The sequence below is a fragment of the Nesoenas mayeri genome (assembly GCF_963082525.1).
Source record: "Nesoenas mayeri genome assembly, chromosome: 15".
Lineage (NCBI taxonomy): Eukaryota > Metazoa > Chordata > Aves > Columbiformes > Columbidae > Nesoenas > Nesoenas mayeri.
The window spans coordinates 15,593,459-15,610,622 of record NC_137559.1 but is presented as its reverse complement, the minus strand read 5'-3'; the positions used below and the strand labels follow the sequence as shown (position 1 = coordinate 15,610,622).

General features: G+C 51.4%; 1 protein-coding gene across 1 annotated transcript; it reads left to right on the top strand.

The window, feature by feature from the left end:
* Positions 1-452: 452 nt before the first annotated feature.
* Positions 453-4,856, top strand: ITPRIPL2 (ITPRIP like 2; the record flags this gene model as incomplete). Its single annotated transcript, XM_080353987.1, has 3 exons — positions 453-620; positions 2,947-3,182; positions 3,380-4,856. 3 exons carry the CDS (start codon positions 453-455, stop codon positions 4,854-4,856), a joined length of 1,881 nt encoding a protein of 626 aa, XP_080210113.1.
* Between the last annotated feature and the right edge of the window lie 12,308 nt (positions 4,857-17,164).

The window sequence follows — 17,164 nt, the reverse complement described above, 5'->3', positions numbered from 1 at the left end:
TGTTCGGGGTGAGGGTGTCAGAGCCTGGCCCAGGCTGCCCAGGGGGTTGTGGAGTCTCCTTCTGTGCAGACATTCCAACCCGCCTGGACACCTTCCTGTGTAACCTCATCTGGGTGTTCCTGCTCCATGGGGGGATTGCACTGGATGAGCTTTCCAGGTCCCTTCCAATCCCAAACATACTGTGATACTGTATCGTGGATTCACTTCAGTCCTGATTTTGAGGTTATCACAACCTGTTATTCCGCAGCTCGAGCGAGCCTGCACCAGCACCGTCTGGTGCGTGTCCAAGCATGTGCTGAGCTGGTGTTTGCGCCGGCAGCTCTGGTGTGGCTGGTCACACACCTTCTGCCAGCTGGCCTTGGGCTTGTCCCACTGCCTGGGGTGACATCTGGGCTTTCTCCAGCTGTGTGGCCCAGGCTGGGTGGCTGTGGCCATTCGCCTGTGCGTGGGTCATGCAGGGATCACCCCACTGCTGCGCCCCGGGTCACCCGCGAGCAGCGGCCGCCCTGCCAGCCCCTGCGGATGCAGCTGCTCGTCTGCCGGGCGCGGATGTGCAGCTCATCAAACCAACCTTGCGTGAAAAGAGAGAGCCGGCTGCTTCGGAAATCAGCGTGCCTGCAGTGAGACCTGAAGGCATGTGAAACACGCTGGGCTTGAGGGTGCGAAAAGCACGGGCTGGTAAAAATTGAATGCCTGGGCCAATGCGTTCATAGAGTTCAAAAGTATTTTTCAACATAATATCTTGAAGTATCGGTCTCATACCTGCACAACTGGGTTTTTAGACATTTTTTGCTCTTTGGGGGGTGCAGAACAAACTGCTTGCTGTGATGGGTCACAGGCAATAAGGAATGTGATGTATATTTTCATCCTCTCATCCAACTTTGTAAAGAAATACAGGAAAACATGAAACAAGGAGGAGGGAGAAAAAAAAGAAAAGATGCTTCTAATTTCCTGGCTGGTTTCAAAGATATGGCTGCTGTGGAATGACGTTTCCGAGGAGCAAGGCTGTGGCTTCTGTGGTCCCACAGCTGCCAGGAAACATACTCTTGTCATGGGGCATGGAATATTGTGCTGGGTGAGATGTTATAATATTGCCTATGATCACTTACCTTTACATTTGCTTTATTTTTAATTTTTTAAAAAACAAACTGACTATAACCCCAAGGGTCAGTGTTGGAGTGGTTAGGACGTCTCTCTGTAGCTCTCAAGTATAATCCTGACTGTCAGCTGCTTTGGCTACATGTGAACTAATTCAGGCTGCTTGACCTTGGTTACCTAGTTTGACTCCAAACGCAGAATCTTGGCAATAAAACATGAGCTTCTTTCTGTGTTTTTATGTACTTGTTTTGTTTCATATAAAGACAAATTACACAACCAGACATTTGTACAGCCTTTCTCTTGCACCTGGTTCTCTGACCTGTTCCTTGTTAAAGCATTTTCATCTTGCTGGGTTCGGTCTTGTTTATTCAAGCTCCTTCACCCTCATGGGGCTCTTATGCAGATGCAGCAAGTCACAGTAATGCAGTAATAACTTGATCACCTGAAGTTAAACCACAACAGGATGCTTATATAGATGCTCCTTAAACTCCAGCAAACAGCTTCAAAACTCAGTAAACACTTATTAAACAAACAGAAGCTGAGGATGATGATCCTGTCACATAGAGCTAACATACTTCCAGCAAAATACATGTTTAAAAATTATTGCCAGTATCTGAGCAGAAAGCAGGAGGGGTGAATTCTAGAAAGAAAACAAGCAATACCCAGTCCAGCCCTATGACCAAGAAATACAGTGACAGAAAAATGCCACAAGAAGAAGTCTTGTCCCAAGCAGGAATCATGCCAGACCGCCTTGACGACTGGAGCTATGTGGCACAACTTTCCTTTTCTCTAGATTTGAAATGCTGCCTTCACATCCAGGTAATTAGAAACGCAAACAAATTGCAGCAGCAGGAGCTTGATATGCTTCTTTCTCAGGTTTAATCACCATCACCGTTGTAGAGAACTCTTCAAGCTAAAGCCAGCCGGGATGCAAAGGCACGTGCAGGAATGCAGCTCAGCTATGGCAGGGATGGTACAACCCATGAGGGAATGCGGGTCCTGAGGATCAATTCAGATCTGCAACGCCCCGAAGAAGAGATATGGGTGAAGAAGTCTTAATGACACTCAAGCCCCAGGGATTTCTATGGGGTTCAGTGTGACTCCTCAGCAATCCTGCAGTGCCTGGAGGCTCTGCAGGTGCAGTGATGTTGTCGTGCCCACTTCTTGACCTGAATGTTGGGCTCTGCTGTTCACAAGGGCCGAGGTAGTATGTATGCCTGTGTATTTCCGATGGATCCGCAGTTCTCCCGTTTGGTTTGTGCTGCGGGCGATGCTGTGGGCAGAGCTATTGCGACAGTGAACAGCGGGCCTGGTATCGTGCTGGCCCTCATACAACATATGAGGCCAGAAGTCCCTGTGCAACAAATGAATACCTTCTCCCAGGGCTCTGTCTTTCAGTTTGTCGGTGTCTGAATGATTTGGACAGAACTAAAACCAGCAGAGTTGTGAATTATTCGACTGGAGGCAGCTGCTAGTATGGCAGCAGACCATACATGCCCTGGTGAATTAATGATGATGACTTTGATGTCCCTTTCACACTGAGACCCTTAGGAGAGACTCCCCTGCAGCAGTACAGACCTCGAACACTTTCTGGCGGAAAAACGTGCCACGGGAAGCTGGGGACACGCAGCACTGCCCGGGCAGGAACACCGCCGACGGCACAGCCCTCCCCCTGCTGTGGGGACACAGAGAGCACTCCGTTTTACACCAAAAGCCTCGAGGTGGGTACGGGAAGGTGCGTTCGGCACGCACAGAGCTGCTCGCACTCCGCCGTCGGGGGCCGGGCAGTGCGAGAGCGGCGCAGGGTTCCCCCGCCCGGGCCGTGGGGTCCGGTCTCCCCCGCCGTAGGGCCCGGGGCGCGGCCTCGCTCCTCGGCGCGGCGGGACGGGCCGGGAAGGGCCGGGAAGGGCCGGGCCAGAGCGGGCGGCGGCGTCCCCGCCCCAGGGCGGCCCCGGTCGGACAACGCCCCCGGCCCTCCCGCCGCGGCCGGGCCCGCCGCCCGCGGCATTTCCTCTGAGCTCACTGGCGGCTGACGCGGCGCCGCTCCCCTCGGAAGAGGAAGCCTCGCAGCGGAGCGGCGGCAGGCAGGGGGGAGCGCGGCGGCCGTGCCGGGGGCGGCGGGGCGGGGGGCGGCGGCGCGGCCCGCGCTGGGGGCGGCCGGCGCGGAGGAGCGGGGCGGGGGCGGCGGCGGCGGGGGCGGGCGGTCCCCGCCCGCGGGGCCGGGTGCTGGCGACCCCCGCGGCCCGAGCCCCCGCCGCGCCGTGCCCGTCTGCGCCCTCAGCCTGCGGGTCGTCTGGCCGCTGGTGACCGGGCTCTGCACCGCGCTCCTCTGCCTGTACCAGGCGGTGCGGGGCGGCGCGGCCGGGGAGGGCGCGGCGGAGGCGGAGGCGGAGGCGGGCTCGGTGCCGCTGCTCAAGGGCTCGGCGCTGCTGCTGCTGGGCTGCCTGCTGGCCCGCTGCTGCGGCGCGGCGGGCGGCGGCCCCAGGCCCGGCGGGGTCCGGGCGGCGGCGGCGGCGGCGGGGTCGCGGCGCGGCCTGCTGGAGAACTTCCACGCGCGGCAGCTGCGGCTCTCGCCCCACGTGCTGGGCCACAGCAAGGCGCACGTCGGGCGCGTCGTGGCCGAGCTGGTCCGCGCCGCCAAGGGGCTGCAGCCCGGCCCGCTGGCGCTCGGCCTGCGCGGGGACTTCGTGCGCATCGGCAGCGCCTACGAGCAGCACAAGGTGCGCAGCCCCGACTGCTTCGACATCCTGGTGCCCCTGCGGCTGCCGCCGCGCCTGGAGCCGCAGCCGCGCTCCGCCGAGGGGCTGGGGCCGCACGGCGCCTTCCTCTGCGGCTTGCGGGCCAGGGCCGGCTGGCCGCGCCGCTACCGGCCCTTCGCCGAGGGCTTCTGCGTGGAGCTGCAGGGCCACAGCCACCTCTCCTCGGGGCTGGTGCTGCGCTGGTTCCAGGGCCACCTGCAGCGCTGCCTGGGCGCCGTGCGGTACCGACTGCGGGAGCGCTGCCGCATCAGCCTGGCCGCCTGCCCCGGCCGCCCGCCCACGCTGCACATCGTGCCCTGCTCCGACTACGTCTGCTGCCACATCTCCATGGCCGTGCGCCTCATCCCCGCCATCCCGCTGGGCGACGCGCTCTACCTCACGGCCCTGCCGCCCGAGGGCCCGAGCCTGCCCCAGGGCCCGCAGCCCCCCGAGGCCCTGTGGGGTCTGAACGCCTCGCGGCAGGAGCAGCGGCTGCTGGGCTGGCTGAAGGAGCAGGCCCCGGCCTCCTCCTGCCACCTCAAGTGCCTGCAGATCCTCAAGGGCCTGCGGGACCTGCGCGGGCAGGGTCTGGAGGAGCCCTTCTGCTCGCAGTGGGGCCGAGTGCTCTCCTCCTACGTGCTGAAGACAGCCCTGTTCTCCCTGCTGCTGCAGGGGCCCTTGGAGGCCTGGGACGAGCGGTTCCTGGTGGAGCGGCTGGAGGACCTGGTGCTCTACCTCAGGGGCTGCCTGCGCAAGCAGGTGCTGATGCATTTCTTCCTGGGCAACCCCAGCCTCCCCGAGGCGCTGGCGCTGCCCCGGTTCCTCAAGGAAGCTGCCCCCGTGAACTTGCTGGCCGCCTTCGATGGGCCCACGCTGGACCTGGCCGCCTTCCAGCTGATCAACACCTGGATCCAGGCCCCGCACATCATCAGGATGTACAGCAGCCCCCGGTACCTGCGGCCAGCGCCCGCCCCGTGCCGGCACGTCGCTGAGGCTGCGCAGGAGCCACCGGGCGAGTGAGCCAGCAGCCGGGGGAGCCAGAGTGGCCCACGGGCCCTGCCGGAGTGATGGGCGCTCCCAGACTGCCGGTCCATCGAGAGCCCGCGTCTGCCGCAGGGAGGTGGGACTTGTTAAAATGCGGTTCTGCGGTTTTGTTCCTGACCTGAGAAAACTGGGAAACCAGAGAGGCCAAGACTTATTCCAGTTGTGTTTCTTGTTTTTTAATCACATTGGTTGTTCATGGGAAAATTGTGAAATTTCTAGGGAAGTGCCTTACTTGGGAAGTGTTACGTTCAGCCAGCTGTTTGCAAACTGAACTTTAATGGGCTCAAACGGACATTTCAGGAAATCCAAGTTAACCCATTGTCTTAGAAAAAGGTCCATTTTGCCACTGAGATTTGCTTTTTATGATACAAAATCCATTTTGGATTTAAAAATCGTGTAGGTGCAAACAAAGCCCCCCACAATGTACCAAAATGCTCTTAAAATGCGATGAGCACTAGAGCATGGTTGTCGGTCACAGTTTGAAATGCTCAGTGACATGCTTTGAATTTCCTGTGTAATATACATCGTGCTGCATAGAAATATAATATGCATGTTAACGTAAAATTGAGGGAAGAAGCGAAATCCCTCCAACAACAGTATGAGGTATCTAGTTGCACATTTCTGTGTTCAAGTGAAGGTTATACTGAAGGTCTGAAATGTAGATAAAAGGAAACAAATAGCACTTTATTTTCACAAAGGCCTTCTTAGGAGAATTGGCCGCACTAAGTGCTTGCTATGGAGGAGGCATTAGTATTTTGCTAAAGGATTGATGTTTGAATCATCCTGAGGACAATCTTCTTTGAAGGAAATACTCTGAGGTTCGTTTTTTTGTGGGTTCTTGTTGAGATGCATTATTTTTTTTAGTATTATTTTCTTAGTGTTTACCTCAAGGACTAACAACAAAACTAAGAAATTCTGGTGGTTTTGGGGGTTTTTTTGGAACAAACCTTAAACTAGTCCAAGTGTCAGTGCCGTGAGCTGACTGCTGTGCCCCCCTGCTCTCCGGCAGGAGTTTGGGGGGGATTTTTGCCTGACTGCCTCACCGCTGGTGTGCGTGTGGCAGCATCCTGACCAAATAACCCCTTGGGGTTTTCTAGTGCTGTGCTACAGCGAATCGTTATCTTCGTGCGGGGCGGAGAAGGGTACTTCAGAATTATTTAGCGCTAATTTGTGGTACAGCTCCGGCACAGCCTGGCGAGGTGAATCGCAGCAGCTCGCCGCGCGGTACCTGCTCTATGGGATCCTGATGTGGTCCAGCCTGTCAGCAAACGCACAATTTCAAATCCTCGTTATACTGGGTCACCTGCTCACGTATTAGATGTATTAAGACCCGGAATGTGTTTGCCGAATTGCTGGTGCTCAGGCAGCTGAGCATGTGCCTTATTACCCACTGTGCTGTGTCCTAGGTGAGCAGGCTGAAATTTATTATAAATGACCAAGTGTAACTTCTGGGAAGCTTTAGGATAACTAAGTTACTAATATGTTCCTCCTCCCTGATGTACACGGAGATACCGATCTGCTTTATTCACAGTTCTAGGCATCAGAGCACAAACCAAACATTTACAAAATCTACGAAGCTTTATAGAAATCTATTTTTCTAAACGGAAACACTCCCTAAGCAGATGTTTGCCTACTTCTGTCTATTTTTTTAACTGCTCTTGCAGTCTTATTTTCAGGTAATTATAGCCTAGGTCACACCTACAATTTGGGTTATTTTTATATATGAAGCACTGTGCTTCTTTCTACAAATAGTGTATTTATAGGTAGTATTGATCAAATGTTCTTTGCACATGGTATTTAAGGCTAAGTGAGCTATCTTGGTGTTTTGATACTTTTTTTTTGGTAGTAAGCAGGCTGTGATATGTACTATTTTTGCAGATTTGTTTTACTCGGTGTTTGAAATGAAACGCAGCTCTGCAGTTGATGCCATTGAATCTTTTGCCCAAAGAAGGACCAGGTGACTGGCCCCGGGTATCATGGCCACCTGAAGTCACGACATAAACACCCATGAGCTGTTAGTGCTGGTGTCATAACCACTTCAGTCAGCTGTTGCTCTGTTTACGTCGCTGTGCAACCCTGTCTCTGAAAAGTGCTGTTTGCTATGAGAAGGAGCGCATATTTGGGGTGTATCTGATGTTGCTGCAGTACATGGAAGTCTGTAATAGACTTGGTAAGGGCTTTCTTGGAAAAGTGTGGTGATCCAGGAAAAGAGAGTTGCATCAGGAGACGCGTGACAAGGAGAGATGGAGAATAGAAGGAGTTTGGAAAACAAAGGTTGGGCTGAGGGGCGGGTGAGAGTGATGGTGAACTCTGAGGATGCACTGCAAGCAGCCAAAGGCCATGGGATGACGCTGGAGGAGCTTTTGGAAGCAAGGCAGACTTGGAGTGCTGGGAAAAGAGATGGAAATGGGATTAGTTTTGACAGTATTTCCAAAGCGAGCTGAATGCAGCGAAGCAAAGCCTCCGTTTATTGGCCGTGCAGGCAGATCTGCAGTGGGAGTTTTTGCTCAGCAAGGCATTTTTGAGCCTGTGATGGGCCAAGACGTGTGCGTGTGCTCTGACACGGGCCTTGGGCAGCGTTGTGGAGGAGCGGGGCTGCCTGCGGGCGGCTGCTGGGAGCTGAGACAATAACTCAGAATAACTGGTGGCTCCGTTGTGCAACAGAGATGTTAAATGTGTTTTCTTTATCTGCTCTCAAGTGCGCGTTCATGAATATGCTTGACAAAAGGAGCTGATAAGAGTTGTGTTCTGTTATGGTATTCATCTTATTCCACAACAGACGTGACAGTGCCGGTACCGGCTGCGTCCTGGAGCTGTTGTGGGCCCTTATCTGCCAGGGCGGGCAGAGAACGTGACCCACACGGATAATCCTACGAGCATTTCACCTGCTCCCCAGCCGGGGCACCTACACAGAACCAGATGGGAATGTGGAGTTAAGCCTGAACTGCTATAATGTATCATAGATACAGTGGTGGCCTCTGTGTGTGTGAACTGAAACACAAACACAGAAGAAAGAATGTTATTTACCACTAATGTGCGTTCTTGGTTCTTATTTTGCAAAGCCTTTGTGCAAATGAAGTTGGTTTTAATGAACGTTGATTGGGAAGGAGTCACACCTGCAAGAGAATAAGTTGATTTGTAGTACCAAAATGCCATTTTGTGTTAAAAAAAAATGCTGTGTATTTCTCAAAGGTATTGTAATTTCTTATCTGACCAAATATCTTGAAAACATTCCTCTTTTGATTTTGAATCTCTGCAGAGTAATGTCAATTTTAAGTGTCTTTTTGCAATGGACATTCTTGGTACAACTGGTTTTTGCTGGTTAATAATCTGACCAAAGATTAAACTAAAGTGTTCAGCTGCTATTCTTTGTTTTTGAAGTGTTTATAGGCTCGGAGCATCAACCCATTTAAATGAAACATTTATAAATTCATTTTCTATTTAATATCAAAACACATTTGCACTTTTATTGTTTCCATTAAAAGTTGGTGGGTTTGTTTTAATATTCCACTGTAGTAATAAACAGCTGTTTAAAGGATCTTGTGCCTCAAGATTTAAATTCCTGTTATCTTTTTTTCAGTAAACACTACCTGTGGCTTCGAGACTGCGCTCGGCAGGTTTGTGTGCTCTGTAGGAGGAGAGACCTGTAGCGACAGAGCCGTGGGAGTACAGAGCTCCGTGCCCTGGAGAGATGAGAGAGAGCCCGGGGGTGCGCCGGGCGCTGCCGTGGGCTGGGCTATGTGCTGCCTCACTCAGAGGGTGAACTAGAAGCAGGGTGGTCAGTAGGTCAGAGAGGTTCTCCTGCCCCTCTGCTCTGCCCTGGGGAGACCACACCTGGAATCTTGTGTCCAGTTGTGGCCCCTCAGTTCTAGCAGGACAGGGAACTGCTGGAGAGAGTCCAGCGCAGCCACCAAGATGCTGAAGGGAGTGGAGCATCTCCCGTGTGAGGAAAGGCTGAGGGAGCTGGGGCTCTGGAGCTGGACAAGAGGACACTGAGGGGGGACTCATTCCTGGGGATCAATATGGAAAGGGGCAGTGTCAGGGGGATGGAGCCAGGCTCTGCTGGTGACAACCAGGGACAGGACAAGGGGCAATGGGTGCAAACTGGAACACAGGAGGTTCCACTGAAAGAGGAGAAGAAACTTGTTTGGGGTGAGGGTGTCAGAGCCTGGCCCAGGCTGCCCAGGGGGGTTGTGGAGTCTCCTTCTGTGCAGACATTCCAACCCGCCTGGACACCTTCCTGTGTAACCTCATCTGGGTGTTCCTGCTCCATGGGGGGATTGCACTGGATGAGCTTTCCAGGGCCCTTCCAACCCCCGACATTCTGTGGTTCTGTGATTGAGCAGGATTCAGTTCATGTTTCCCTGGCTCCACTTTCAGGTCACTGCATAAAGTCTGCTTTTTCTGGTGCTTAGTGAAGAGCTAAGACTTCATATTGCAGCATCTGTGTGGTATGTACCCACAATGTGGTATGTACACACATCTCTGTTCCAAACTGTGTAGGTTGTGCCTTATTAAATGCGGAAAAAGCACAGCTGAAGCCAGCAGGGGTTGTGTGATGGGCCAGCAAGTTACCTGTCCTTTATTTGTGCATATATGCTTTCTTAGTCTTCAGGAAGATGCCAGAACTATATGCTCGTGGCTTGTGCTGCTGCCTCCTATTAAAGTGAAATAACAGCAAGACCCCTAGCCTTTTAATCCTTAAGTCAAACCTAGGCTGTAAGTACGTATGTGCAGATCTTTGTGAGTAGCTCCGTGCGGGGCAGGCGCCGTCGGGCCAGCGCTGGGCACGGGCTCCGCGCTGGCCAGGGCTGGGAGCAGATTATTCCTCTAGTGTCAGCACTCAGTCACCGCGGAGGAAGCGGAGTTAGATCTTTTCCCTCTTTAATAGCATTATCTCCTATTAATGGTTTCCTTTAAAAGCAATAACCAGTCTCCGTTCATTCCTTGCTCTGATATATTTCTCTGTTTGAAGCCTGAGTTTCTATTCAGCAGAAAATCATTAAAGGAACATAGGAGTTTCCTTTCACGATAAATCTGTTAACAAAAAATTAACTGACCTAAGGACTTGCATGCTTGGTGTTTAAAGAAAAGCCCGTTTGCATCCAGCTCATTGAATAAATTGTTTAAAATCTTTCCATCCCTGTGTAAACACCTCCCTTGTAGCGAAGCCAAGGTCAGCAATGAGTTGCTGATGCAGTTCTGCTAATGCAAGTTAAAGCTGCCTGGAGGGGAAGGGGCTCTTATTGCTGCATCCCATTTTCATAAGGCTCCAGAAGAGTTCAGACACCAGAAATTTGCTTTTCTAGGCTGGTTTATTTCCTGTCTCACCTCTTTAAATGTCTGCCTGGTGAGTCCTCCCTGAGGCCAGGGAATTTCGGAGGGATGATAATAAGCTGGAGTAGCTGGTAGGAAAGCAGCCAGCGCGGTCCTTGGTGATGGCACAGGGACCTGCACCCCCTGCTCCAGGGCTCCGAGTCGCTCATGACTCCAAAACACGCAGGATATAGAGGACTGACCATAGACACATCTGTCTGTACATTCTATCGCTGTTGTGGGTTTCTCAGACATACAGTATGTGTAATTAAGAGACTACCTGTGCTCTCGTGTGTGCCTGCAGTGTAAATACATAACCAAGAATTGGTGTATTTGCAACGCCTTTATAGGAGATTCAAAGCACCGTAATACTTGTTCAGTGATGGCGCTATAGATAATGTATGTTCTGTATCCATGCAACAGTCTGTTAGGATTCAAATAACTATTTACACACAAAGCTCCTAAAGGTTGTCACAAATGCGTATGCATCAAATGCCATCACGTACCAGTCTTCTGTGTTAAGCAAGCCTTATTTTCCCCCTTAAAGGACAGCAGTGCTGATTCAGAGACTCAGAAAATGTCTGTGTACTCAAGTTACAGGCGTGTGTTTCTTGAAAGTCCTGGGAATACTTTCCCCCTAAAACCAAGACCAAAGCTTCATACAGAATAACCAGTTCTCAGGGCTGAACTGGGCTTAGAAAGGGTTTGCTAAAGTTTCCATGGTACTTGTGATCCTCTATAGGCTTCTATCTCTGCCACAAAGGGTCCGTACAATAATCTGGATGGGAAAATCAAAAAGGGCGATAAGAAATCAAGATAGGAGTGACAGGGATTATGCTCTGAGGGTTACTAGCTAGCAAATTAAGGATGAAAATGTACACTTGTGATGCATTTCCAGGGGAGAAAGTGGCAGAATTGCCTCGAAGAGTCTTGCTGTTCTGATGGAAACCCACAGGCTGTAAGAACAGAGGAAGAACAGCAGCAAACCCCAACAGGACAGCCCACTTCTCCACTGCTGTTTCAGTCTGGCTCAGTCTTGCTGATCTCAAGCAGGGGAGAAGAGAAGCTCAAAGCTGAATTGACTGGCAAAGCAGTGTGTGCACTCACTTCAGGGCAAGGCGAGGGAGAGAGCAGCTCTCCGTTCCCTCTTCAGTGCTTCATTCTGTGCAAAACTGAACTGCTGAAATACAATACTCCCATCAAGGTGGGCAGTGCTTGGGAACCCTTTGCAAATGTGTCCGCTGTGCTCCCAGATTGTCACCGGGGATCCCTGGTTTTAAAGACGAGTCCTGGTGGAACTTCAGCAAGGTCTGGATGTGCTGGAAACTGCTCCTGCTTTTCCCAGTTGCTGCTGGCGTGGCGCAGGGAGCCGCGAGCGCAGAGGAAATGAGTCATTCCTCTATTTCTGTGCAAAAGCTGTCTCTGTGCTGTGCAATGTATTTAGGAATATATTCTTACAGCTTCTTGGAAATTCACCTCTTTGGGCCACGTTTAGACACACGAACATCGGTGTGTTAACAAGCATGTTGCAGACTTGCACTTGATTTTCAATAGGTTGTGTAGGTTTGGTTTCTGCGGGGGTTGTTCAGGGTCTTTCTCTCAGCTCCAGGTCTGTCTGAAGGTGGAACGGAGGTTGTATGAGGGTGTTCGTGTGTCTTCTGAGCATCTGATTCCGTCATACACGCTTGGAGGCTTGGTGAAGCATGTTTCAAAAAGGAGAAACTCACCAGTCATAAGGATTGTGAATCATGGGCACTTCTCCAAAACACATTTCTGCACGGGGCCTGGAAGTGTTTTCCCAGCCATTCAGGCCCTAGCAAAGCAAATGACATCTCCTGAATATTAAAAAATAAAAATGGGGGTGGGTGGGAGAAGAACGGCAGCAGACTCTGACAAAATGGTAAACCCATTTATCCACTTTGATTTCAGTGTGGTGTCTTCCAGGCGTGACGCAGGCTATGGCCGGGATGGCTGCTGAAGAGGCAGCGGATGAGTGATGCTCTGCCTGGTCACAGCATCAATCGTCCATTGCTGCCCTGCCCGCCGGGTCACTAAATAAAGCAGACTGGCACTTGGTTGTAACTGCTGCAAGAGCGCAGGAGATCTGGGTAAGAATTTGGCAAATTGTCTGTTTTCAAATCTCCCAAGAGTCTAAATTGTCCAGGAGTGTAGCAAGTCTTGGGTGGTGAAAAATTTAATGAAATATAACAAGGGCAAGTGTAGAGTCTTGAATCTGGGCAGGAACAACCCCAGGTTCCAGTATAAGTTGGGGAATGACCTATTAGAGAGCAGTGTAGGGGAAAGGGACCTGGGGGTCCTGGGGACAGCAGGGCGACCATGAGCCAGCCCTGGGCCCTTGTGGCCAGGAAGCCAATGGTACCTGGGGTGGGTTAGAAGGGGGTGGTCAGTAGGTCAGAGAGGTTCTCCTGCGCCTCTGCTCTGCCCTGGGGAGACCACACCTGGGATATTGTGTCCAGTTGTGGCCCCTGAGTTCCAGCAGGACAGGGAACTGCTGCAGAGAGTCCAGCGCAGCCACCAAGATGCTGCAGGGAGTGGAGCATCTCCCGTGTGAGGAAAGGCTGAGGGAGCTGGGGCTCTGGAGCTGGACAAGAGGACACTGAGGGGGGACTCATTCCTGGGGATCAATATGGAAAGGGGGAGTGTCAGGAGGATGGAGCCAGGCTCTGCTGGTGACAACCAGGGACAGGACAAGGGGCAATGGGTGCAAACTGGAACACAGGAGGTTCCACTGAAAGATGAGAAGAAACTTGTTGGGGGTGAGGGTGGCAGAGCCTGGCCCAGGCTGCCCAGGGGGTTGTGGAGTCTCCTTCTGTGCAGACATTCCAACCCGCCTGGACACCTTCCTGTGTAACCTCACCTGGGTGTTCCTGCTCCATGGGGGGATTGCACTGGATGAGCTTTCCAGGTCCCTTCCAACCCCTGACACTCTGGGATTCTGTGAAGTCTTGGCCAAAGCTTTGTTTGTGCTTAAGGATGAGTTTCGTGGCTGCCTGCCTTGAAGTGCGGAGTCTTGGTGATGTCCTGGTCCTGGCTGAGAGCACCAGGCCCAGCAGAGCAGCAGCATTTACCCCTCGTGTTTTACAGGTGCTCCTTAAAATGTTCCCTCTTTCAAGATAAAGACATGGTGGGAGGGAGGCTGGTAGCAAAACACACTGACTTGAGTGGTTTGCTTCTTGGAAATGCTGGTAGTGCTCACAGAAACTGTGCAAATCCAGAGCTGCTGTGAGCAGTGGGGTTTTAAATTTGCTTCTTGAAATCATTCTCATTACCCAAAATATTTATAGGGGCACATAACGAGCTTTCAAAACTCAAATAATTCTTGAAGGAAGAATTGTTATAGTATTCCAAAATGATCCCTGTGTTAAATGGCAATTAAGAGCTAATTATAATGAGATGCTGTGGGATGAAATTAATATCCAACTTCGAGTAGACAACAGAAATATCCATGTAGATAAGCTGGAGGGGAGATGGTGGGATAAAGGGGAGATGAGGGACTTTGCTGTCTGCAAAGGGACTCGCTGCACTGTGAGGAGCAGCTGGTGCATCACCTGGGCTGGACGGTCATCGGAAGATCAGCCCTCGAAGGGAAACATGATGGCCTTGCTGGGAGCTGACGCTGGGATTTGCATGAACTTCTTTGGCCAAAGCCTCCAGGCCCTGTATCTTGTGTGGTAGGTTGTGATTTGAGCCCTACTTTCTGCGTTCTGAAATGTCGGCTAGTGAAAGTGCTGTTCACCCACCCACGGCAGATGAAGGGCTACAATGAAAGGTACCTCAAAAGGGCTGTTTCAGTGGTGAAATTTGGCTGATAAAGGCCTTTATAATGAGACTTTCATACCAAAGGGCTCCAGGAGTGCGGCAGTTTGAGTATCTGTTTGCCTGACTGCCATTGGAGTAGCTCCACGTGAAGTGCACAGGTGTTTTATTTGAATACGAATTCTTGCTCTGGGTGGTTAGCAGCGACAGCTGTCCCAGAAACCCATGAGTTGCAGAGCAGAAGTTGATTTTGGGTGGGTAATGTGCCGCTCTCATTGAACACAAGAGCCCACACGTGCTGGTTAACGCCGTCCTGGCTGCTCTGCCGTGTCTTTGCCCATTGAGAGCAACAAGGGCTCGTTTGCAGCAAACTTGTGCTGCTAATGACGTTCCCAGGTCAATGCCAGAAAAGGGATGTCACAGGGAGGGTGACAAGTGAGCTCCCTCCCTCGGGAAAGGGCTAATGCAGCCCTTGGCTCATCTAAACCGCTGTTGGGAGGTCCATGGCCATGCGGTGAGTCACCCGTGATGCGGGTGACACTGGCTGGACTGTGTCACAGCGAGCTGGACCCACAGCAGGACATTGCTGAGGAACCCAACATGAACTGCTTTGGCCAAAGCCTCCAGGCCCTGTATCTTTTGTGGTAGGTTGTGGTTTGACCCCCACTCCGTAGGGCTCTGTCGGGACCTGTCACGCTCTGTCAGGCCTTGTCGGGCTCTGTCAAGATTTGTACAGCTCTGTCAGGCTTTGTTGAGCTCTGTTGGGTTCTGACGCGCTCTGTCAGGTTCTGTTGGGCTTTGCCGGGTCTTATTGGGCTCTGTTGGGCTTTTTCAGGCCCTATCAGGCCTTAGCGGGCTCTGTTGGGTTTTGTCGGGTTGAGGAACACGGACACCTTCCCCGGTGGCATCGCTTGGCCAGCTGGGCAAAAAATGAGGGAGCAAATGTTGTACAAGAACAGGTTTCTCCAGTCAGACACACAGGGAAATGCCCAGCAGCAAGGACGAGTTTTATCACCTGGATTTGAGCAGATTTTATGTGTGAGCTTGGCTTGGTCTGTGGTGAAGAGGGGTTTGTGTTCCAAGTGGTGCAGCTCTGAACCTGAATGGCAGAGAGCACAGTGTGTCGTTCTGTGTAGTGATTTTGGTTTCCAGCGAAGAGATTCCCCATGAGAAGGAAATTTTAAGTCGGAAAGGACTTGGTTCATTTATGTTGGTTGCATTTAGCTGAATGGACAGACTCCCTCTTCAGCAGGACTACATCCTAGTGGAAACACTGCAGGGTAACCTCACAGGAATGGTGTGTAGGGGGGGGAAAAAGGAACAGAAATGGGTAAAACCGAGGTCCCTATGAGGCAGAAATACTCAGTAATTCCGTGTATTTCTGAGCTTATAACACTGCAGTGCTTTAGAATGCAAATCACCCCCTTAACCCACCCAGTTTAGCTCTTCTGTGTAATCCAGTATTTTGCACATCTGCTTAAGGAGATGGGAAAACCAGACGTAACGGTCACTGTTGCTGCGAGGGGGTGGTTGGAAAAGGAGCCTTTTGTAATAAAAATAGCCCTGTCCTTTTGAACTTGTTGAATTCTGGAGCTGACAAGGGCATGTTTGGGCAAATGACTTGGTATTTGCAACTCCATGATTCTCAGCTCCTTCCTGTAGCTGTTTCTTCTCAGCTCAGAACTAGATGTTATTACTGCTGATATTGTGTTTGTTTGGGTTTTTTTTTTTCCCCAAAGGTTTAAGCAATCTCTGTTTTTCTGGTTTGGTCATTTGTTTCATCATTTAAAAGTTGTTCTCTTACCAGCGATATTTAAATGGTTTGGGATAATGTTTGCAGCTGCACAGCCCCGGGGCTCAGCTTTAGCTAAAGAAAGTGTGCTTGACCACATCTGGTTCTGCGTTAAATGACATCTTTAGGCCACTGCTGGAAAGGAGAAAACTATAAATGCTAATTCCTCCCCCTCCTTTTTCTAGGTTTGATATAGTTTTTAATATTCATATGAATAGGAAAAAAAATTGCGACTTATTAAATTAGTGTGAATCAAATAGGAAGAGTCGTAGCAGTTATTCAAACAACCTCCAGACATGAGATTCTTCTGCTAGAATAAGTCATCTGTGAGTTTGTAACGCAGCCAGAGCTCTCGGCGTTTATCTCACAACTACATCCTTGAGTCTCACAGAGACCTGAGCGTGAGACTGAGTTTGCCTTATTCTAGAAAATCCCACACTCTGAACTTTTTAGGAGAAATTCTCTTACTTTTTAAAGTGGGCACTGGAAGTATCTGGAGTATCTTAATCTCTAAAGCCATGTCACTTTGGAGCCCTGGGTTGTGTCCCCCATTTGCTCAGCCCTGGGATGCTGTATCTGCAGCTCCATCCCGCTGCTCTGGGTAGGAACGATCCCTGCTGCTGGATCAGCCCTCCTGAGCATCGGGGAGACTGCTTCTGGGCTTCAGAAAGGCTGATGTTGCTCATTTCTCAGTCACTAGATTGAAACAAACACTAAGTAGAAATTTTCTGTAAAAAATAGAGGTCACTTCCTTCGGAATTCACTTCAGTGGGAACTGTGAGATATTTTCCCTGTAATGATTGATATTACAAAAATAGCTCCATCCTATGTCTGCAAACAGAAACGTGAGCCTGGAAAAGAAATCTAGGAGCTAACTCCTCAGCCCAGCAACCAGAATAAACCAGTTGTAAGCAAAATGAATTAAAAAGTAACTGAAAAACTGAACTTCCCTATAAATACAACATTCTCTCCTCGGAAGTCTGAAAATACTCTGGGCTTTTTAGCATGACCCAAAGCGTGCCGTATCCAAGCGTTTTTGGCCTCAATGCAGGGACTGAGTTCCAAAGCAGAAGAGTCCTGGCAGTACTGGAGAACTCTGCAGAGAAATCTGCTGCTGGAACGGCACCGAGCCGGGACCCGAGGGTCACAGCCACACAGCTCCCGCTGCACCGCACAGTCACGGCGTGCAGACACCGGGACCTCGGCTCACAGCTACGCCTGACCTTGCGCCACCACTTGCCCTCCACGCCAGCAGCTGAGGACACTCAGCTCGCACGTCATCACAACACGTGAAGCCACCGAGGGCTCTGCTGTGAGGGGACCAGTGCTGGGACTAGTCAGTGAGGGAACTAGTGCTGGGACTAGTCAGAGAAGGGACTAGTGCTGAGAGTAGTCAGAC